A 22744-nucleotide genomic window follows, 5' to 3' on the forward strand; every position below is an offset into this window, starting at 1 on the left:
AAAATGTATTTCAGCTTGATAATATGTGTTTGGTACGTGCAGTTACCACGTGGTTGCCCAAGTTTCAAGATTTCTCCTCAAATGTGAGCCTTTAGTTAAGATATTGTGCTAATAATAGTCTGCAGTGATAATTTTCCACAGGACGCTGCTGCGACTGTTTGTACGATGGAAGCAGCGAGCGTGGACGGATCCATTCGGTGGGGAGGGGGGGATTTGAAGTACTCTCCATCAGAAAATCATATTAAAAATGCATTTTAAACAATGACTATGTTCACCCTGGTATTTCCTTACGTCTGAATTTATCATAAAGTGTGGTCAGTGCTTCAGATAGGCAGACCAGGTAACTTGAATTGCTCTGAAAAAGAAAAGAAACCCCTTTACTAGTCACTTGGGCGAGTCGGATGAAAACCGAGCTCTGTGCCACATCTTCCACTAAATGATAAAGCCGCTGCACCGAGAAGTGGAGGCAGCCCGGACCGACTACATGAACTCAGGCTGTTTTAAACGACAGTCCCGCTCTTCTGCTGAAAAGTCGTTTTGTTTTGTTTTTCCTCCAGAAAGTGTCAGACTCACTCGAGCATCTTGAATTTCTCCTCTTGGAGGTTTTGTCAATAGGAGGAGCTGTTAGTTTACACTCCTGTAAGTTTAGGCTGTTGACAAGCCCTTAAAGTAGGCAGTAAGAAAAAAGTGGACTTTTTAAACCGGAGGACTCAGAAACAACTCCTTAAAGAGGTGAGTTTATATGAGTTTATGATTACATTACTTACAACTGTAAAGTCCACTGTGCCTCGGCGGTTTGTCCACTCTGGACTGCTGAGACCAGAGGAGGGTGTCAGAAGGACTACACCCATAGAGGACTCACCCACACCCACATCTCACCTACACTACAAAGTATATTAAAAGTGTTTCCACATATTACTCAGCCGTTTGCAGCCTCAGCAATATATTTATTATAGCCAGTGCAAGTTTTGCGTGTAGCTTGAAACATACTGTAAACAACGCTTTAATAAAAGTAAATCATATAAACATGCATGTATTTTCTATATATATATATATATATAGTCAAGACAAAGTAGGACTGGGCAATATAATTATCACAATATCTATAAGCAGATTTCCTGTATCAATATATCAAAATGTACACATAAAATAAACAAAACTCTTCATAGCATTGATTCTTGGAAAAATGAACAAGGAAATACAATAATGAATCAATATAATAATGAAAGATGTGGCAATGTGTGTGTGTGTGTGTGATTATTTTGTTGGCATGAATCTGCCTTGCTCTTGCCACATGTATTTGTTCTTGCAAAAGATTCCCAGATAAAGTGAAACTTAACTAAGAAGCAAAGTCAATTACAGCTGGCATGAAGTTTTAACTCTGGAAACAGAAATATGTAGAACATGATATAAGTACATACAAATCATTACATGAATTTGCTGAAAGTTACCTCTTAAGAGAAAACGATGTGATGTAAAGACTCAGTGTTGATGAATACAGGCCTGCAGGTAACGGTATGTCACGTTCCTTTGCCTGCTGTGAGACCGTCCATCCCCTAAACATTGTCTTGCCATTAATTCATTCTACTACTTTTAACCACAATCGTTGTTTTTATTTCACAGTTTTTAATAACAAGACGAGAGCCAACATGTGAAGAAATATATGATTAAACAAGCCCACTCATCAGCTTATTCTTACAAACTCGCTATTAAAGTAAATATCATTGTACAGTTGTGAATTTGTGCTGACAAAACAGCTACATTTAGTAGACCTGTTTGTACTGTCAAGCAGAAAACAGATAATATTCAAAACACACAGAATTTGTGTTCCTGTTTCTCTTGAGTCTCGATATATCTCCTGTCCTGTGTGTGCCCCAGATTGATAGTTACACTGCCTCCCTCTCATAAGCCTCAGCATTATTATCCAGTTGCCTTGACTACTGATGTGTCAGGGGACTTCATCCCGATCCACTGCTTGATTTTCTCTGACACAAGTTCAGAGACAACCACAAAGCAGCGCTGAAAGCGATCTTAACTGGAGAGCTCATTTTCTCCTTTGTCTTTGCTCATTGCTCGGACCGACTCTTCACCCACCTGATGCAGTCGTAGTTACCAGTCGGTGCTCAGTACTTCAGACTCTTAACTCTGCTCTGCTCATCCACTGCACAGCAGGCTACACGCACCACGAAAATGGGAAGTGTGCTTTCTTTCTGTGCATTGAACCCCACTGGTTTGTTTTACTTACAGTCAGTTTAAAAGAGGCACGATGCAGAGAGCGTGACGAACATTTTCTCCGCAGAGTTAATGATGTGAAATGTTTGAGATGACCCTCGGACATAAACCAAAAAAATATCTAGCCGATTAACAAACCCTGAATGATTATATTCATGATCAACTGATCTGCTGCTGATACTTTTTTAATGAATCAGTTTGTCATTACCAGAGTTCCCAGAATACAAAGTGACATTTCCATGGGTCTTGTTTTGTCTGACCAATACTTCAAAACTTAACAAAATTCTGTGTACTTTTAAAGACAAAGAAAACTGGTGAATATTCACAATTCAGAAGCTGGAAGCAGCGATCTTTTTACTTGAAAAAGGACTTTTTATTTTGTTTCTTTTCTACATTCAGATATAAACTTTGGCACCAGTTGTCTTTTGCTTCCTTCACTCACTAACCGGTGCACCATCAGAAGCATAATGAGCTCCATCAGCCTTGTATCACGTTGTATGGATGCACTACTGGGAGTTTGGCTGCTCAACTGCCCAAATGTGCACTCAAGTACTCGTACGTATCTCGCCCCTTCATCTCTCCTTTTTCTGCCTGTCTTTAGGGTTTCTTTTCTGCTGTGCATGAAGTAATGAGCATCAGGTAAAAAGAGTAACTTTCTTTGGTGTGACACCATTACGCAGGAAATGAGGTGACCTAAAAATGGCAAACGGTAGTGAAACCGGTCAGCGGTTTACAGGAACCCCGTTGTAGCCTCGGGGGGGGATCCATGCTGCACTGGAGCTTGTGTGAAACAATCTCATTAGGCGCTGAGCCCACTGGAAAAAGAGGACTGTACAGAACGGGGATGGCTATGGGGGTTGGGGACAAGGACAGAGACTGTTGCTGTGTAATCGAGGGGAATTGCAAACACCGAACGTGGAACGACAATCTCGATGGGCTGTTGTGTATCAAGTGACGTTCGCAGCTTACAAACTGACTCTGCAACTCCAGCAGTCAAGGCAGGGAGAATGTGATTTTCTCTGCGAAGGACGTCAGAGTGATATCTTGCAGTTATTTCTGACTGAATTGCAAAATGTATCCCGGAAGCAACTTAAAAAAAAAAGGCCCCCAGCTGTGAAAACTTTAAAAACATCCTGTTAAGATACAAGCCTGCGTGCCGGAGTAGGAATCACATAAGGCAACTTTTGACTGGTCGATAAAATGGATCACACGACTTTCTTTTATCTTAAAAAAGCAAAAAAGAATATGGAATGAGGCGTAATTGGAGTTGCACACATTTTGTTTCAGGCTTAAAATGTGCGCATTTAGGAGGTCACTTGAATCTTTAAAAGTTTTGCAATCGACAGCCTTATTTGGATACTTGTCTTTGCTCGAACACACTGTTTGAATGTCTTTTGCCCAAATCTTGAGTATATCCTCTTGGAAGTAAACCTAATTTTGCCTCAGAGCTTCTTGAAACATCAGGGCAGCACTTTTCGGTTCTCTGGCCTGGAATCTGTTCGGTTTCATGTGGCTTTGTGTGTTTGACGGAATAAATAGCAACGCCCATATTTGTGTCTGCTCCGGCTCAGCCTGCACACTGAGCTGTCCTGGAAAAGTCCATGTGACCCAGAGCTGAGGAGGTGCTGTCGCTTCCTCATCCTGTTGTACATTAGAGCGGAAGAACAGTGGTCAAGCGTGTAGGGGAGTGTGTGGTTTATAACGTAGTCCAGTTGAAACAGGGTCAGCACCCTTAATTCAAATGATTTTAATGATATTAAATTATATCTTTTTGAACTTGGGCCAGTTGGAATTCAGTTTTAAGACTCTTGAGTAGCAACAGGTGGAGCCCAGCACAGGTTGGGAATCACTGTAGTAGTTGGTCACTTCTTCTGCATGAAGTTCACAACCTTCCTACAAAGTTGTATAAGACATCATAAAGTCCTGTGATGCAGCAGTATGTTATTATTTTAAAATGCAATAGAGCTCCTTGGCTCTGTATTAAGATGATGTCATTAACCGTGGAGCCAGACCAGCAGCATCGCTCAAAGGATAGCAATGATGACTCTGCTGGTCACCTGGTCCATCACTTTAGTCTAATTTATCTGACAGATTTTCATGAAATTTATTCCCAGAGGATAAATCTGCATGACTTTGGGGATTCCCTGACTTTTCCTTTTACGCCACCAAGAGGACATTTGTGGTTTTGAGCAAAAAGTCTGGACAACAACTGGATGGACGGTCAGGCAAAATGGTCCACACATTCCTGTTCCCTTCCAGATGAAAAATGTTGTTGTATCTCTGACATCTTATCGAGCATCATCATTTGGTCAAAATTTGAATCCGTCCAGCAGCCTGGTCTGTGATCAACCTGCAAAACGAATGACATTCCCATCAGCCTGAGCTTTGTTTAGTGTTGAAAATAGTTGTCAATAGTGTGATTGGACTTTTGTCATCTGTCATCTTTTTCACACATTTTTTCTAACATTTGATTTGTGAATTACCTTAAATGCAATCCTAATAGCGTAACTTTTTTTTTAGTCCCGCAGCCATGGTTTATGTAATGCAGAGCATTATGTCATCAAAACTTCTGGACTCTGGTTATTCCATGACCTTATGACTCTGACACATATTTGTGGATAACTCAAGAACAATACGTGGTAGAAACTTCATGCTCTCATATCAGGTGCTCCATATAGATGATCGTATTACATTTTTGCGTGCCATGCTGCACACATTTGCATATTAATGCCGAAAAGTTTTTTTTAAACTTATGTTAGCACACTGGATGGAAAACTACTAGTACTGGGAGCATAAATGTTGTTCAGTCAATGGAGATCATGGTGAGACAATAACATGCCTCTTGCGGGATAATGACAGCCTTACGGTATGATGGGATTTTTTTTTTTACCAATTCATACATTAATGGAAATGCTGTGGCTTTTGAATTTTATAATGTAACATGCATGAAGAAGTTAATTCTATGAATGTGCACCTGCTTTAATTTATTTCTTTTCCATCCAGAAGCCTGAGCAGAATTGTTCGGAGTTTTTTTTCTCACTGGCTATTTTTCAAACCTGCCTGCCTCTCATGTTACTCTGTTCCTTTGATTCATAAAACTGCAGGATGTTACAGCTCTGACAGTTATTAGTAGTGAGGCCGAGTGCGTGTAGAAGAAGACCTCATCCAAATTCTCGGCACTCTCATTTGTTCTTTGCCCGATAGAATCCTTCTGATGCCAGGAAGACGGCAGCGGTGGGATCTCAGCAACTGAAAGAGAGCGAACGTGGGGATAATACAGCTCCCCCTCCCATAAATACATTATAGGTAACACTGAAGAGTGGAGGTGTTATTCAGAAGGATTATTATGTAATTGAACTGCTGGTATTAGTAAAGCAGCTCACATAGCATGGCTGGAAATAGTTTTTCTTCTATGTGTCATACTTTTTCCATTCTTTCTTCCTCCCTACCCCCGCACATCTCTCTTTCTGTCCCTCCCACTCACACGTTTTTACTAGATGCATGTAAAAAATTAGCTCAGGTTTTAGCCAATTTCTTCCCCAGTTTTACAGAAAAGTCAAAGACACTTGCTTTTATCTGTTATAATTTGTGTTACATATAACATTCTTCGTTTTTTTTATGACACTTGATCTGTTTCTTTTGCCTTTCTGTCACACGGGGGCACATGCTAAAACTTAAAACTCCTGGGGTGACTGCGCAAAATGTTTGAGGTTATTTAAAAGGATATTATGCAAGATCAGGGTTTCTGGAACAAAAGAAAAAAATGATATAGGTCAAAACTCCAGCAACACTTGTAGGATATAGAACAGCTCGTGGCCTTTGTCAAGGCTGAAAGATATGATACAGACAGATACAGTTTACTTGTCATTTCCTTGTAAATGAAACAGACATTTGCTCTTTTTTTAAAAGAAGTCTGCAAACAGGGCGACATGCGCAGTACACATTTTCTCGGCAAGTGTCATAACCTTTTTGCTTCCCAACACACATGTTTGCATCTGCTTCATCACAGACTTGCATGCACATGGTGTCCCATCTAATAGTTGTTATGCTATCAGGGTTTTATTCTGGATGTGTTGTGTTTATGCATCCTCATATCCCCAATCATGAATACCCCTGCATACATGAATAAACAGATCTTGCAGAATATAACCATGGAAACAGAATTTAGACAAACCACAGAAAGCAAAGGTGAATAGGCCCAGGTGGTCAAATGTTTTTGTCCTTTTTTGCGTTGGTATTTTTTAGCCATCATTTGTGTTTCCCTGTTATCAGAATATGAATTCCACCTGCTTGAAATCAATTAGAATATTAATTTTGCCGTGAAGGTTGCGGATTATAGTAGAGGTGAATGTCTGGCCTTCTCAGTAACAACAGTCAGCATCAGCCTGACCTTTTAGAAAGTGGCTTTATTGAGAATTACAGTGCCCCAGGACACTTGTCCCTCCACCATGCAGTGAAGGGTCGATAAATTATCACAGTGCCAGAGCATTAATACTGTATCCACGGAGACCAGGCCACCCCCGACACTAAACACATACGTAGACACACACATTGTGTCCTGATAACAACTGAGCCATCATCTTATCTCTATTTTTTTCTTGTCCATGGACACTGTCTGAACTGTCCAGATTTTCTCCCTCAGCTTGTTTGCCTGAGAAGCATCTTCTGAACACGTTTCATGATGAAACACCGCTGCAAATGGAGAGGAATTATTGAAACCATGAATCATTTATGATGTTCATGCAACAATATTAATGAGGGTTGTTGGTCCCCTGCAGGAGCAGAGGAAGCTGAGCAGCCATTGACGTGGAGAGTAAAAGCTCAGGAGAGTGGAGAAGTGAAAGGAGAAGGTCGGAACAGCAGCCCAGCTCTCTGCCTGCCCGTCAAAGTGCTGTGCCATGGGGAAACAGAACAGCAAGCTGCGGCCCGAGGTCCTGAACGACCTGAGAGAAAACACCGAGTTCACCGACCACGAGCTGCAGGAATGGTACCGAGGCTTCCTGAAGGACTGTCCCACCGGCCACCTGACCGTGGAGGAGTTCAAGAAGATCTATGCCAACTTCTTCCCCTACGGAGATGCGTCCAAGTTCGCTGAGCACGTCTTCCGCACGTTTGACACCAACGGTGATGCCACCATTGACTTCAGGGAGTTCATCATTGCCCTGAGTGTGACGTCTCGTGGCGGGCTGGAGCAGAAGCTGCGCTGGGCCTTCAGCATGTATGACCTGGACGGGAACGGATACATCAGCCGGGCAGAGATGCTGGAGATAGTTCAGGTGAGGGCGACTGTGTTGTATGACTCAGACTACGGGATTGAGTCTTTTTCGTGTGTTTTCTCTTAAGTGTACTTGAGTCTCTTATCTCGTCTGAGTCAGGATCAGTCTTATGCTGCGAGATACAACTCAGGTTTTTCAGACCTTAGAATGTAGTTGATAGTAGACAGAGATGTTAGAGGTGAGGAAGGCTTTTACTGGTTTTGTGTAATAAAAATATGAACTAAACTGGTTTAAAATCTGAAGAGAAAAGGAAAATATCTTTGACACTTTTTTGGATTGGCAGAGATTAATGACCCAAATCTAGATACATAGTAAAATAAGAAAGTAAACGTGCTTTACAGATTTGAATTTGGAATATATCGGCGAATAATGATTATTTGTCTAAATTTACTATAAAATGTAAGAAAATTGTGAAAAAGGCCCATTGCAATTTAGGGCTGGGAAATCTATCAATATTATAATATAGAGATGTCATTTTCTAAGATTCCCTGTCTGTTCTGGCTGTTCTATTATTTTCTTTTACCTACAGTTATATCCACATTACTGAGAATTATTTTTAAATCTTAGTGAAAGCACCATTATTCAATTCTTTGATATTAACATCAAGGTATTTGCTAAAAAATATCAAGATTATTTACTTTGTAAATGTCGCTCAGCCCTATAGGCCAGGGTGATATCCTTAAAAGTCTTGTTTCGTTCTATCGATAGTCCGAAACATAAAGATATTTTGTTTATAATCACATAAGGCAAACAAAAGCAGCAAAGCTTCACATCTGAGCAACTTGCATTTTAAGATTGTTTGGAACCTTTGCTTGATATCACTCATAAACTAAAGATTTCAATAATAGTACAATTTTCGGATGAAAAATGAATAGACAGTTTCAGCTCCATTTCTGAGTTCATCTCAGCTGACAGTTAATGGCTTTTTTAGGGTTCAGTAGTCATTTGCAGGTCTGAATCCACCAGATATTTTCACCTTCCATCGTGGATGGAGGCTGCCCTTTCTGTTTTTCTTATCACTGCGACTATATTTACTCTTCCAATGGTGAGCAGAGCTGCCTGCAGGGTCATATCAATGTTGGCTCAGTCTGTTGTGTTTGTAGATACAAATGAATGTGAGAAAAAACCCATTAAAGCATCAGTACTGTTGTTACTGTAGGATGTGCTCTGTTTTTCAGCAAAATGTATTTCTGTCATGAGCGCCAAAGACCTTTACTTGATCTAAAATGCTTTAAAATACACAAATAGAGCCAGAGTAGCATCTGATAAGCTCGCTCAGAGAGACTTACTGGAACTGCAGAGCACCGTCATTATCAGGCAGCAACAGAAAACAGGTCAGAGCCTCCAGACAAAAGACTGCATGTAAAACAATATGTAATGTAGGAACAGTTAGCGGTCATCTTTACTGCCTAAAAATCAATATGCATGTCACAGCAGTCATTATTACCCTCCTGTGCAGGCAATTTACAAGATGGTGTCATCAGTGATGAAGATGCCTGAGGATGAGTCAACACCGGAGAAAAGGACTGATAAGATCTTCAGACAAATGGACATTGACAATGATGGTAAGTGCGGTGTGTTGTCACCATGTTATATATATATATATATATATATACATGTAAATCCTTCTGTGAAACAATATCATAACAATATCATAACCGCATTCACCGTGAATAGTGAAAATATGAGTGATGCCTGCGGCTCGCTGCGAGTCTTCTCACAGGTAATAAATATAGAGATTTAGGGTTCTTTCATAGCGACTGCGTTTGGTCCGACCGGCAGGTGTGAAAGGTGCCTTGGACCACGGTCCAGATCAAAGGAGCAAAATTTTGTCCGACCAAAAGGACGGTCTTGGTCCGGATTAAAGTGAACCATGATTTGGTTCGTGTGCAGTGTAAAAACACTTTTTGGATTGTTTGCACTTTTGGACCAATTAGAGAGGGAAAAGAACCAGAAGAGAAGTCAAAGTGAGCCACAGTCGCCCACAGAGAGAAGAGCAGACTCAGTATTTAATTCCAATCTGGTGGTAGTAATACCAAAATAATAATAATGTAGAGGCTACAAATAAAATTTTTTTTTACATTATAACGGAAAACCTACTGGCCGAATTGTCAACACACCTGCGTCAGACCCATGACGTCGACAAACCAATCAATGTCAGGGAGACGCAGCCCACGTAGGGGATGACGACAGGACGTAGATATGTCATGCAAAGTTCTTTAGCGTGCGAGCAAAATTACAATGTGAACCCAAAATGAACCAGATCACATGTAAGCAATATCACAAAAACAGGAACCTTTGTTTGAAGCTTTTTGTGGATGTCTAATGAGTCTGCTGGTCGTTCATAATGACCAGAAAAAAATTGAAATTGGAAAAAATAAGTTTACCAATATGGTTTGGTTACTCTGTTAAATTGTGTAAAGTGTGATAATATCTGTCATTGCAACAGCCACATCAAAAAGAAGAAAATACATCAGGAAAGATTAGTTATGTCATAATCCTTCACATTAGACACTAAGTACCACTTAGTCAGAGGAAGATGTAAGAGAGGAAAAAGAGGAGAGAGAAATAATATATCATACAACAACATGACAAAACATGACCACGACTCAGAGGACAGTTAACAGCCTCTGTGGTTTGAATCTTAGCCCGCTGATCCACCCTGACGCTGGTGGTTTGACGTTTTAGGGTGAAAAGGTGATGTTACACCCATGTGATGTGTGCTAAGAAGTCTCAACTGTTTTGAGTGTATTTGTCACAGGTGGGTACGATATTTAGAGCTGTTGATGTGGCACCGGGAAGCTCAGTTTAGTTCAGAAGGTTCCTGAAAGTCTGAAGGTCACAACTGTGTCTCAGTTTTCTGACGTCACGTGGAGCCGCAGACCCGGCCTACGGCTACAAGCTGCAGCTGCAGTGGAGGGTACATCCACCAAATCTCTGTCAACCCTCCTTTTTAAGATTTCACCGATAACATGTGACACAAAGTTGCGGTCACTTAAAAACGCAGTGTCATGTTGGACTATTTATACTTGTAAAAAGTTTCATAAGCCACAGGAATACTTGTTGACAGAGATGTCATTTTTAATCCTTGCATCACTTTCTATTAGTATACAGATGCTCAGAGGGTTCAAGGTTATTATACTGCTGCAAAATCATTTGGAATATCCTGTCAATTTCAAGGTAATCAGTGCTTAAATACAAAAATGCTCTGTTTTCAATTAATACTTGAAAAAAATGGTTTATTATAGTTTTAAATGCTGTTGCAGTTGGATTTTAGCTTATATAAAATCAACATGTTTTTGGATAAACAATTCCAAGTCAAGATCTGCTCAAAGTTTTTTTTTTTTAATGGAGCTTTCACAAGAGGAAATAGAAAGACTAGTTTTTGTAGATAAATTCTGTCAAACTGGTTTTGTGGCAATTTTAAACGTGGCCTTAATTATTATTTTTAATGTCTTTCTGAATAATTACACTGACATTAGTTACTAAAAAGAATTGCAATTTCCAATTATTAATATTATGTTGATTAACAGCATTTGTATGTATTAAAAAAAAAAAAAAAACAGCATGTGCCAGGCAACACTCCCAGCAAATTCTGGAATAGCATGAAAATCGCACAGCGCCACCCTCTGCTGGCTGATGGTACTTGACAGATATGAGTGACTCAATGTTAACCAAGTTCATTTGAATTCATTTTAAAAGACATTGTGTACTTTGCCTGCGCTGTGTTATCTGGGGCAGCGGTGGTTATGTTTGTCACATGAGCTCAAAAGGACCATCAGAGGCTCTTTTTTTTCTTCTTCTTCTTAATTGAATTCTGTGCATGGTTGCTGCATGACTCACCTCGATGTCACGTGTTTGGCAGCTGGTGAATTCTTTTTTTGGTGTCCACTCCACAGGTAGATTGTCTTTGGAGGAGTTCATTAAAGGTGCCAAGAGCGACCCGTCCATTGTCAGACTGCTGCAGTCGGATCAGGGAGCCTCTCGTCAGTTCTGAGGACACAAAGACAGAATCACACTCGACAGCACATCCGTCCAGCTTTATGCTGCTTATCTGAGAGAGGCTCGGTCGTCATCGCACACTCCCCCTCTCACCAGAAACCCGTCCTTTTAACACTCCGTGTCTTAATGTTTACATTAATGTGTACTTCTCTGGTCTGTGTGGCTCCTTCTCTGTGGACTATTTAGTGCTTTTCAGTTTAGGTATTCTGTTGTTGTGCTTTTCCAAAGCTCTTTTCTTCAAATATTTGTTAGCCTTTTCCTGTAAGTGAAGTGCCATATCACATATTTATACTGACTGGATTTTATGCTTTCAAGTGTTACGCCTCCTTTTGTGTTACACCAAGAGGAAACTAATTAAATCACTTCGTATAATTTGATTCGACTTAGATTTTAGGGGGATTTATTGGCAGAAATGGTATATAATAATCATAACCATTAGTTTATAATCACTTAAAACTAAAAACAAGTGTTTTTGTTACCTTAGAAGGAGTCCTTTATATCTACACAAGTACCAGGTCCGTGCCCATGGAGCCCACCGTGTTTCTACAAGAAGCCAGGTGGGACAAACCAAACGTTCGTTCTAGAGAGGGCCTTTCACATTTTTCACAAACCACCGTAGATACTCTGACAAACTTGGAAAGGAAGGGTGAGACAACGGTTGTTCAGTTGGTTGCAGTCTGCAACCTCAGCAACAGGTGCCCCCAAATCTTACACACTAATCCTTTAACTGTTGGAATGTGGTTTATTGTTGTTCAGGATATCAAGTCGTTTAAAAGGCACAGGTTGCCGTTTCGAGCGAGTTCTCCATGCCTTCGGTATTGCATGCGCTCAGTGATTATGCGTCTTCTGATATTGTTACAGTTTATGTGAATAAGGAGGTTGGGATTGTTTTTATTACTTTTTATTTTTGTAACAAAAATGTCATTTTGTTTTCAAACAATTGAAATAAAGTCGTGTAAGAAAAATCTACACAAGAAGTCCCACAGTATCCCCTTGTCGTCAACAGATATTATGCAAACCGACCAAAATTCTCATTCACTGGTATTTAAAAAGAGAAAAAAACAAAATAAAAACACGTTTAATCACATCAGGTTGGACATTGAAGTGTTAATTTGACAAGTCCACATCTTAAAATAGGTGCTTGACGGTGGCTGAAGAGGGGAGAGGGAGCGATGTTTGAAAAAGACTTGAATGAACAACTGAAATGTGACATTCAGAACCTCCTCCCTCCTCTCCTCAGCTGGTGGCGGCTGTATAAATATGCAGCTCCTGATGTTCAGCAGGTATGTGAGAAAGAGTTCACAGCAGGGACACGTCGCACGATCCCCTCCCTCCCCGTCCCCACGTGACTGAAAGATGATGTGAGAAACTGCAGGTGTCTCTTGTGTCTTTTCTGGAGTATTTCAGTAACCGGGCAACCGGGCCTCCCATTCGTCCACAGGAGAGGGAAGGCGGGTCGTGCAGGACCAGATCAGATCCGAGCGAGCCGGTCTGGGTCAGATCCCCGCCCTGTTTGGACTCATAACTCATCCTTATCAAAGTCATCATCCAGGTCTACGTCACTGAGGTCGTAGTCCTCCTCCACAGGAAGCTGAGGATGACATAAAGTGGAAAATAAAAGACAAGCTGTTAGCAGAGATGGAGACAATTTAGGAATCTCTTATCTGGATTTTCTGAGAGCTATTTAACAACCCTGTTACATAATAGTGCAGACATGGTGCATATTTGCAGTACAGAGGTGGTAAGATGCTGGAAAGGTTTCATTGTAGAACCGCAGGCAGACACCACACAAAAAGATGCATTTCAACCTCAAATTGCTTCATCCCCACTAATTTTAGAAGGATTTCTGCCAGCTCCTCTTGCTGGTTTATGGTGTGCTTTACCTTGGACCAGGGCCAACTGGGAGTACACCACAAGCCTTGCTGTTTTGGGGACTCGCATATACATTCATCTGTCATAACAAGTTGAAAATGACAACTACATATATATATATATACATATATATATATATATATATATATATATATACATACATACACACACACAATATATATTGTTGTTTTTGCAATGAATACTTTCAAACAGAACGCAAATATTCTTCAGTGAAAATAACGTTCATCGATTCAAACCTTTTTTTGAAAAACGGCAGCAAATCCGCATCGCTGCTGTGAATAGTTTTGACGTGAAATATTTACAGGCAAGTATTCCACATTTGTCACGTCATTTATTCCTCACACCTTCGGTGTGTAAAGGTCTTGATCTGTTCAGTTTAAGTGTACGACTTGTAGGGGTAGATCGTGCATAAAGGCGGACTAAAATGTGCTGCGTGACTTATATGGACTGCTTAGCGCCGTTTGGTTGAAGGCCGCAGACTTGTGATGATCCCACTCACCTGTCCATCGTTGCCGTCCCAGGGTTCAACAGCATGAATCTTGGGCATGGCGCCGCCTCCAAATGTGGCGGTTGAGCCACGGCCCACTGAAAGTTCCCTGGAAAGAGGACCAGCCAGGTGAGTGTCTCCATTCAGCCTCGTGTGAGGTGTGTTTTTGTTCCGATTCTTGTCGTGGTGTAGAAGAAACATCAGCGACTGTGACCTCCCTACCTGAGGAACTCGTGAATGCCGACCTCACTGAAGGAGCCCCTGAGCAGCGCAAACTTCATCTTGCGCGTGTTAATGGCAGCCATGGCGGGGTAGCCAAATCCACCAATACCCAGAGAGGCCTCCAGGTCCATCTGAGCCCCGGCCTCAGTCCACAGCCAGCTGACAAGAGGGAGAGTGAGCCATTAGTCACAGCCACAAACTGTAATAATGATCCACGGCCGGCCTCGGGTCCTTACCCCCACATCTTCTTCTTGTACTTATCAGCCATCTTTACCATCACCTCCAGGTAGCCATTTCTACCAGCTGCACCTGTTGAGATACAAAGACGGGTTGTGGTGAGGAAGTCATGACAAACAGTCACTGCCTCTTACAACTACTCTGAGACGTACTACTGAGATTGATCCCGAAAACTTAAGAGGTGGAGATGTAAAATGTCCTGTGAATTGTAATGCACTCCTCAGCTGCATTGTAGGGTCGTAATGACTCCACAAAACATCTAGCTGTAAAAATTGGTGCACTTTGTAGATTGGAATCACCAGAGGCCACGTGATGCAACGCTGTCATGAAGATTTGTAACATTTTGTTGTCCTAACTTCTACGTCAATTTATTACCGCAAATCACGTCCCCGCAGAAAACCGTTTAACATCTATTTGATCGAGTTTTCACACAATAGTTTTCAGTCTGTTCATCTCATTGTCACGCAGACAAAAAGTCATAAAAACCTTTCTTAAATCTTAATACTTGGCGTCTGTGTATCATTACATTACTGTGCTGTATCAGGGATTTGGGTTAGTGTCCTTTAAGGTCAAACTTCCAAACGATCCGTCATGTCAAAGCCAGACGTGTGCGTGTTCTCACCTGTATCCAGGATGTGTGGCAGGACACCAATTATACACAACTGACTGTCCTCACAGGTCTTCTTCAAGATGTCTTCATTGAGGATCTGGGAGACAAACATTTACATTGGGAGTTTAAGTGTGCAGTTTTGCCCTCTTAGGTCTAGTTTGAAAACAAGTGTGAGATTGTGCAGCACATCAAGGAGCACTTTGTAACAGCGTTTTGGATGTTGTGTTGAATCACTGCTGTGTGCAGCAGCACAGTTTTAAAATACACGTTTAAAAAAAAAAAAGGGATAATCTTCTGGATTACGACATTCTCTACAGATGCGTGTCTAATAACAGCACTACACACATTAATACATGACTGCGTGATAGAAATACACAAGTGTACCGACCTCGGACATTTCAGGAGGAGGAGCGTTGTCAGAGAACAGATCCAAAGCCTTCTCAATGATGTCACCACGGGAGCGACCTCCTTGGTAGTCCTCGGGCTCCTCTCCTTTGCGGAATACCTTAATGGTGGGAAATCCACGGATCTAGACGCACACACACAAAAAAAAGTCTTAATTTCTCACTGTTGCGGGGTGATATGGATCAAGAAATGAAGATTAAAAGACAAAGTCACAGTTTTGACTTTGAAGTTGGATTTCCTCTGGCAAAGTTGTGATTTAATTAGTATGGCCTGACTGACTCCATCCTACAAACATAATTTTATAGCTTTGCTTGAACATTAGCAGACATATTCTACTAAAAGGCAGCAGAGTTTGATTCAGTGTGCACCACCAGTAAGAAGAGCATCTGAGAGTCTAATGAACGGCAATCACTTCATTTCAAACGCATGCAACGATGATATAACTTCTTGTTCCAAGGCTTCGTGGCCAGTGATCATCTCACTTGACAACTAATTTAAATTCAGTTGAACTGAATTGATGGGAACGGGATAGGCAGCCAGAGCATACTCCCTTATTTCGCAATGAGAAATGTTTTGTGCCGAGTAGTTGTTGTTGCTGATCTTTTAACTCACCCCGTAGCGGCTGGACACAACCTGGTGTACAGTAGCATCCATGGCTCCGAGGCGAACTTTGCCCTTGGTTTGCTCCTTAACAGCTGTGGCTGCAGCTGCCCATTCAGGCTCCAGGCTGTGGACAAAGGTGACGGTTAAAGAAAAACTCTCCATCATATATGCAAGGAGTTCCTTCCACTGTGCAGAGTTCACAAAGTATGACGCTGGCACCATTTCTTTTAATGTGATTGCTGTTAAAAAAAAAAAAAAAAAAAAAAGCTTGACACGTGTCACTGAAAATGAGAAACTAATTTATAATGATACACTGCAAATGTGTTTTTAACTCAATGCTTGTGAGATATTGACTTTGCACATAGAAAATGTCCCGTTTTCAAATGTAGAGATGTTGCAAACTGGATTCACATGGTTTTGGTTTGAAACAGCTCAGACCTCACTGAATACTTTTAACAGGGATTCAATTCTACCGAGGTAATGGTCCCAAAGAAGTGTTTTCAGCTACGTCTGTGGTTTATCCTCAATTACTGGGCTTTTGTTTTTAGAGAGGACAAACAAATTTCCATTAACCTCCGTTTTATTGGGGTGGCAGCAGAAATGAGGCAGATATATCATCTCTTCTGCGAGTTCCTTTAAAAGAGAGAGTCCACAGTTTGCCATCGTTTGCCACCGTTTCCTCGTACTGTGATGGACTGTCGTCGGGTGCAATACTCACTTCTTGCAGTGTCCACACCAGGGGGCGAAGAACTCCACCAGCCACACATCATCACTGGCCAGCACCATCTTGTCAAAGTTGTCATCAGTGAGTTCGACCATGTCGTCCTTGCTGCCGCCGCCACCACCACTCTGCTAGAAGGCAGTCATGTGTTACTGAACCACATTCACTCATTTTTGTTTTATCTTTCATACTTTGCATAACTGCAACAACAACAATAAAAAAACAACTGGCCAGGTTCACGACTTCCTCTACCTGTTTGTTGTAGCCAGAGCCACCAGACCTGCCGCTCAGCCTCTCTTTCACCAGACTGCGCAAAGCATTCATTGCTCCATCCACGATGGCCTGGCTGCTGCGTCCTCCTGAGATGTGAAGAACATGTAGATTTCAGTTATGGCAGCATAAAATAAAACTGTAATTGAAAAGTTTTCTTCCTATTAACTTCAGTCGGAAAGTTTCCACTTTGAAAGCAAATTAAATAAAGAATGTTTGCCCGTTTCCTCTCTAACCTGCACTACAACAATAATTTGTATTTTATTTTTTACACTCTCAAAGATCATTCTTAATAGATCTCGAGGTTTTGACTGTAGACATCACTTCAAATATACACATTTCAAAACTCCAGCTGCACAATTTTCATCTGTACCTTGGTACTCCTCTGGCTTGTTCTTATTGGCTCCAAAGATCTTGATGGTGGGGAACCCTCTGACTCCATACTGACCACCCAGTGACTTGTGCTGGTCGGCATCTACAGCACCAAGCTTGACAATACCCTGAGGAAGAGTCACAACAAACAGGTTGGGCTCTGCAGTCTCAACATATAAATCACAAATCAAGTATTATTTTAACTCTGGAGAGAAACAAGATGTTGCAGTCAGCTTGTCAAGAAACATCTGCTTGACACACAGCTGTTATTTTATTTTATTTTTAGGAGGTATACACTCAGAATGCGGTCCATGTTGAATTAACCAGTGGCAGTCAAGGCTGATGTTATTCAGGGAAAGGATCACATGATGAATCAAGGAAGGACATGTCATGACAGATAAGACCCAAACAGGAAGCAAATCTGAGTGTCTGCATCATCATATTCAAATATTCTCAGTTTACGACTGCCCTGAGCTCCAAAACTAAATTTTTTTTTAAAAAAAATAAATAAATAAATAAATCGGTAAAAGTCTCAGTTGTTTTTGTTTTTTTAAACGCCCGAGTACGGTGGACGAGAGAGTGACACGCTCTAAAATGAAGACGTAATCGTGTGGATGCAGCCTGAGACAACAGCCTGTCAGTCAGCCAGTCCACAGTCCAACTTCTAAAAGATGTGAAGATGATTTGTTTACCTTGAGGGCGGTGGCCGCCTTCTTCCAATCAGGAACTAGATTTTGACAGTGGCCACACCTGCGGCGAAAACCAGGAGATTCAGGGAGTGAAAAATAGATTCAATTCATCTCAGTGACAAAAGGTTGAGAACCTTTTACATCTGCCAGTGTAATTTTATAATAGACACAGACTTTGAGTTAGCAAGCAGTTGAGATGAGAGAAATAGAAAACAATTGATTTAAAAAGCCTGCTGAATAGATCACACTTTTTTTTTTTTTCACTCTTATTAATGACAGAAACAAATGAGCCAATATTCAGATCCAGTGAATAAGTAACACCTTGTATTTGTGTACGTCTCCACCGGCTGCCTGTTTATTACAGAAATGACTGCTTCTCGTCTATTAAACACCCGAGTGTGTATGCATGATTTGAAATGTTTGATCCCTGTGGACGTCTTTTCTCTTCAGGACATCGTGCTGTGTGTAATTGCTGTTCAACCCAAGAGGAGCGACCAGCTTTGCATACAAGACTCCACAATCTCCAACATCAAGTGAAGAGAAGAGAACGACAACAGCTGACTGAACCGTCAAAGACTCAACTTCCACACGCTCCTATTTAAAACTACCATCGGTCACCGGTTGATCCGAGGACACTTGTCCCCACCACAGTTATGGACTCACCAGGGAGCATAAAACTCAACCAGCCACAGGCTGTCGCTCTGGACCACCTCCCTGTTGAAGTTGGAGGAGGTGAGCTCGACAACATCATCACTGGATGAGTACAAGGCTTGGACAGTCAGGACCAGAGAGCAGCTCAGCACCCCTGAAAGGACACCATGGAGACAGGAGACAGGAGGTCAGGAGACAGGAGACAGGTCAGGAGACAGGAGGTCAGGAGGTCAGGAGACAGGAGGTCAGGAGACAGGAGACAGGTGACAGGAGGTCAGGAGACAGGAGACAGGAGGTCAGGAGACAGGAGGTCAGGAGACAGGAGGTCAGGAGACAGGAGACAGGTCAGGAGACAGGAGACAGGAGGTCAGGAGGTCAGGAGACAGGAGGTCAGGAGACAGGAGTCAGGAGGTCAGGAGACAGGAGACAGGAGGTCAGGAGACAGGAGGTCAGGAGACAGGAGTTCAGGAGACAGGAGACAGGTCAGGAGACAGGTGACAGGAGGTCAGGAGACAGGAGTCAGGAGGTCAGGAGACAGGAGGTAGGAGGTCAGGAGACAGGTCAGGAGACAGGAGGTCAGGAGGTCAGGAGACAGGAGTCAGGAGGTCAGGAGTCAGGTCAGGAGACAGGAGACAGGAGGTCAGGAGACAGGAGTCGAGACAGGAGACAGGAGACAGGTCAGGAGATAGGAGACAGGTCAGAAGACAGGAGGTCAGGAGACAGGAGGTCAGGAGACAGGAGACAGGTCAGGAGGTCAGGAGACAGGAGGTCAGGAGACAGGAGGACAGGAGACAGGTCAGGAGACAGGAGGTCAGGAGACAGGACAGGAGACAGGAGACAGGAGACAGGAGGACAGGAGACAGGAGGTTTCTACTTCCAGCTGTGCGTGCTCACGTAATAAAAAGCAGACAATAAAATAAGCAGACAGGACATTGTGCACCTCCTTACATACAGTCCACATTTCTTTACAGCAAGTGAAATGATGAATGTGTTCAGAGACAGCGGAGGCCTGGCTCTGCTCTTTTGCACCTTAACTTAGCTTCTCAAGCTAACCAGACTGGCGAAAATGCATTTAAAACGTACCGAACAGATCTCGAACAAATCCACAAACGTTGCATTTCATATAAAGAGAAAACGTGTTTGCAGTTGTCGCTCACCAAGTAAAAGTGGTCTCATGGTCGTCGCTGCTGCGGACTCGTCTCCTCAGTCGGAACAACAGCAGCTCGGTTCCGCTGCGTCTCCTTCTGAAGCGGATCGAAAGGAACGAACCCTCACCGTGGCCCGCGCTCATTGGTCCACTGGTGGTGACGCGGAGCCTCAGCCAATCAGCGTGCGCCGTGTATTGCCTGGCCCGGAGATGAGAGGCTGATTCACTCCTGCATGCTGATGAGGAGGACGTGAGGAGGACGTGAGGAGGACGTGTCCATCACACCAGCACCACGGAGATCGTTTGGTGCTGCTTCTCTTTTTGCAGGAATCGCTGGAGTTGTTTCTGCTCTGATGTTTCTTTATGCTGCTCTTTTCTCTTTCTGCTCTCCCCTCACCCCAACCAGTGGAGGAAGATGACTCTGAGTCTTCTCCCAAAATACAGTTTTCTTCCATCCATCTATCCCTCATGTGGGAATTGTTGAATTTAGATGACTTATGTGGGCACGATACAACATTCAGCACCATGCAAATGAAATTGAATTGAATTAAATAGAGTAAGCCTGGATGTAACTGCGCCAAAGTCAGCCTACCTTAAGTTTTAAGTTACCATACCTTGCAGTGGTGGAAGAAGTATTAAAACCTTTTTCCTCATCATAAAAGTACTTCTTAGCTGAGTAGGTGGGTAGTCACAAAGCAACATAGACAGACAGAGAATATTATTTATCCTGGAAGAAAATTGCAGTGTTGGGGTAATTATTTCACATCAAACACACACACAAAACAAACAAACAATGAAGCAACAAATAAATAACCAAAATATAGATTACAAGTTTAAGATATTTTGAGCAAAATGTTAATATAGCCTAAATTTAAAAAAATAATTAGAAGTAGTCATTAAACAGTGTAGCGGCCTTTGTCAGTTACTACATATTATAAAGATCATTTGTTGGATTTGCATTATTTTACCTTTAATGGTGCATTGTTTTTCACAGGTGTATCATCTTACTCTGCAAAGCCAGCAGTCTGCAGTACATTTCACACACCAGTGTAGTAGAGTAGATATATAAAGTGTCATAAAAACTGGAATACTCAAGTAAAGTTCACGTAACAGGCAAAGTTCAACTATAGTACTTGAAAGTAAACTTTGTCACATTACTTGTTTCAGAGGAAATGGGTAGGTTAGGTTAGGTTAGGTTAGGTTAGGTTAGGTTAGGTAGTTACTTTATTAATCCCCGAGGGGACATTTTTTCGCTACAGCAGCATACAGAAGCAATAAGATAATAATAGAATAATAGAAAAGCAATATTTTAATGCGGTTTGATAACTGTTTTCTCAAGTCAACAAGTCCTTTTGTTCCTCAATCTATTGTCAGTATTCATAAACATAATCTATATGTTTTTTTAGGTGCTGAGTTTGTGTTCTTGCATCAGTCTTGTAGAAAGTATATAACACTCAAGACCCAAGTTTGTCTCCTCTGCATTGCAGGTTTTTTTTTACCTCAGTTGTTGTTTTATTCTTTAAGAATTGACGGAGGCTTACAACACAAACACTGGAATGTATTATACTGTATATTGTTTTCTTGATCACTTATTAATTACTTTTTGTTCTCTGTGGGTTGCACCAGAAAAATGAAAGCCTTTGGCTGCTAGGTAGCCTCCTGTGTTGTGAAGATGTTGCCACTAGGTAGAGACAGAGAACAACACATGCAAGGCCAGTCTGGCTTCATCAGTCAACAGAGGGTAGAGACTACTGCAGAACTGATAGGCTGGAAGAAATCTTACCATGAGCGTGAATATTCAGAAAAATACTCGGATACACAAATACTCTAAAAATCTAAGGAAATCCCACTGAATTAACACAACAGGCTACATTACACATTACTACAGTAACCTAACCTAACCTAACCTAACCTAACCTAACCTAACATCCACTGACTGGAACACCATCAGACAAATCATTATGTTTTTACAACATCTAGTTATAGTCTTCACCTTTAGATTGAGTGATTATTAATTAGTTTCGTGAGTTACATGATGATGAATTCAAAATGGATGATTGATGCATCTTGAGTTGGGCTACTGGGAAAATGCTTTACAGGCTATTATTGTTCAAAAAGGGATAATTCAAGGTGACTGGCGCTGCCTGAAATCGATACCGTCAACCAACTGTTGCTCTTTCAGCTGCCACGGAAACCCAGCGGAGCACGCATCCCTGATGTGCTTGTTTGCTTCTTCATAATTCATCCCATGTCGCCGAGATTTATGATCTGCTGCGCCTGGCTGCACTGCGCTGCGTCAAGACACCGACAGACGCGCACAGCACGACCGGAAGACAAGTCAGTCACAAAAATAAAAGCATCGGCCACTTAGGGTCATTGTGAGTTTACTCATGAATATTAAAGTAAATTGTCGCTTTAGGTCAAATAGCAATGAGCCTAATTACAGACCAATTTATTCACAATGATATTTTTACATTTGCTGACATCCCATTATTCCTATGTTGAAATAGTCAGCTGTAGAAGGGACTGACAATAACCACAGAGAACCTTGAGCACAGTTTAAACTTAAACCAGGTTGCTTTAAGTTGTTCCCCGTTAATCAATCACACGTTTTAATGAAGCAGTTGCACTTGCCTGTAAACAAAGTTGACAAAAGTAATACGTATTAGGCAAAGCAGTGGTGAGGTAAACAAGTAGCCTACATTTAGTAGAAAGCTGTGCAATTTCTAGGTAATTTCATATTTATGTAATGCTTGATTATAGCATACTTAATTAAATTAGTCATCGTCTTGAAAGAGAAATACACTTTCATCCTACAGTATCCTCGTGTTACTCATTACGTATTTTATTTCTTAATTTAAGGCCGGAAGTCGCAGTTTGGTTTTGTTGCGGCTCACTTGACATGACGCGCACTTCAATGCCAACTT

At 41.7% G+C, this 22744-nt stretch overlaps 2 protein-coding genes across 5 annotated transcripts; one reads left to right on the forward strand and one right to left on the reverse strand.

Moving 5' to 3' along the window:
- The first annotated feature begins 454 nt into the window (after window positions 1-454).
- hpcal1 (hippocalcin-like 1) lies at window positions 455-12583 on the forward strand. Of its 3 annotated transcripts, XM_069158090.1 has the most exons (5): window positions 455-732; window positions 5437-5538; window positions 7011-7508; window positions 8968-9073; window positions 11408-12583. In XM_069158090.1, the coding sequence occupies exons 3-5, from the start codon at window positions 7131-7133 to the stop codon at window positions 11503-11505; spliced, it is 582 nt and encodes a 193-aa protein (XP_069014191.1). In that variant the 5' UTR covers window positions 455-732; window positions 5437-5538; window positions 7011-7130; the 3' UTR covers window positions 11506-12583. The 3 variants fall into 3 exon arrangements, with proteins under 3 accessions (XP_069014191.1, XP_069014190.1, XP_069014192.1); XM_069158089.1 differs by lacking the exon at window positions 5437-5538; XM_069158091.1 differs by lacking the exon at window positions 5437-5538 and having other exon boundaries at window positions 7017-7508.
- On the reverse strand, window positions 12396-19936 carry pdia6 (protein disulfide isomerase family A, member 6). Of its 2 annotated transcripts, none has more exons than XM_069158088.1 (13): window positions 19828-19936; window positions 18683-18824; window positions 18023-18080; window positions 17332-17458; window positions 16941-17047; window positions 16686-16816; window positions 15977-16091; window positions 15348-15488; window positions 14972-15056; window positions 14349-14421; window positions 14113-14271; window positions 13903-13999; window positions 12396-13101 (listed from the first exon to the last, which is right to left on the reverse strand). In XM_069158088.1, exons 1-13 carry the CDS (start codon window positions 19844-19846, stop codon window positions 13030-13032), a joined length of 1326 nt encoding a protein of 441 aa, XP_069014189.1. In that variant the 5' UTR covers window positions 19847-19936; the 3' UTR covers window positions 12396-13029. The 2 variants fall into 2 exon arrangements, with proteins under 2 accessions (XP_069014189.1, XP_069014188.1); XM_069158087.1 differs by having other exon boundaries at window positions 16686-16819.
- Between the last annotated feature and the right edge of the window lie 2808 nt (window positions 19937-22744).

Source organism: Embiotoca jacksoni, unplaced genomic scaffold (assembly GCF_022577435.1).
Source record: "Embiotoca jacksoni isolate LCO1_2020_lvr unplaced genomic scaffold, fEmbJac1.0.p SCAF_23, whole genome shotgun sequence".
Classification (NCBI taxonomy): Eukaryota; Metazoa; Chordata; class Actinopteri; family Embiotocidae; genus Embiotoca; species Embiotoca jacksoni.

Bases quoted from the DNA above. Each gene is read 5' to 3' on its own strand.
- hpcal1 (XM_069158090.1), top strand. From the start codon at position 7,131: ATGGGGAAACAGAACAGCAAGCTGCGGCCCGAGGTCCTGAACGACCTG. The intron at 7,509-8,967 runs GTGAGGGCGACT...CCTCCTGTGCAG, and splicing joins AGATGCTGGAGATAGTTCAG to GCAATTTACAAGATGGTGTC. The intron at 9,074-11,407 runs GTAAGTGCGGTG...TCCACTCCACAG, and splicing joins AATGGACATTGACAATGATG to GTAGATTGTCTTTGGAGGAG.
- pdia6 (XM_069158087.1), bottom strand. The intron at 14,422-14,971 runs GTGAGAACACGC...GTATCTCAACAG, and splicing joins GCCACACATCCTGGATACAG to GTGCAGCTGGTAGAAATGGC. The intron at 13,102-13,902 runs GTGAGTGGGATC...TGTCATCCTCAG, and splicing joins GGGACGGCAACGATGGACAG to CTTCCTGTGGAGGAGGACTA.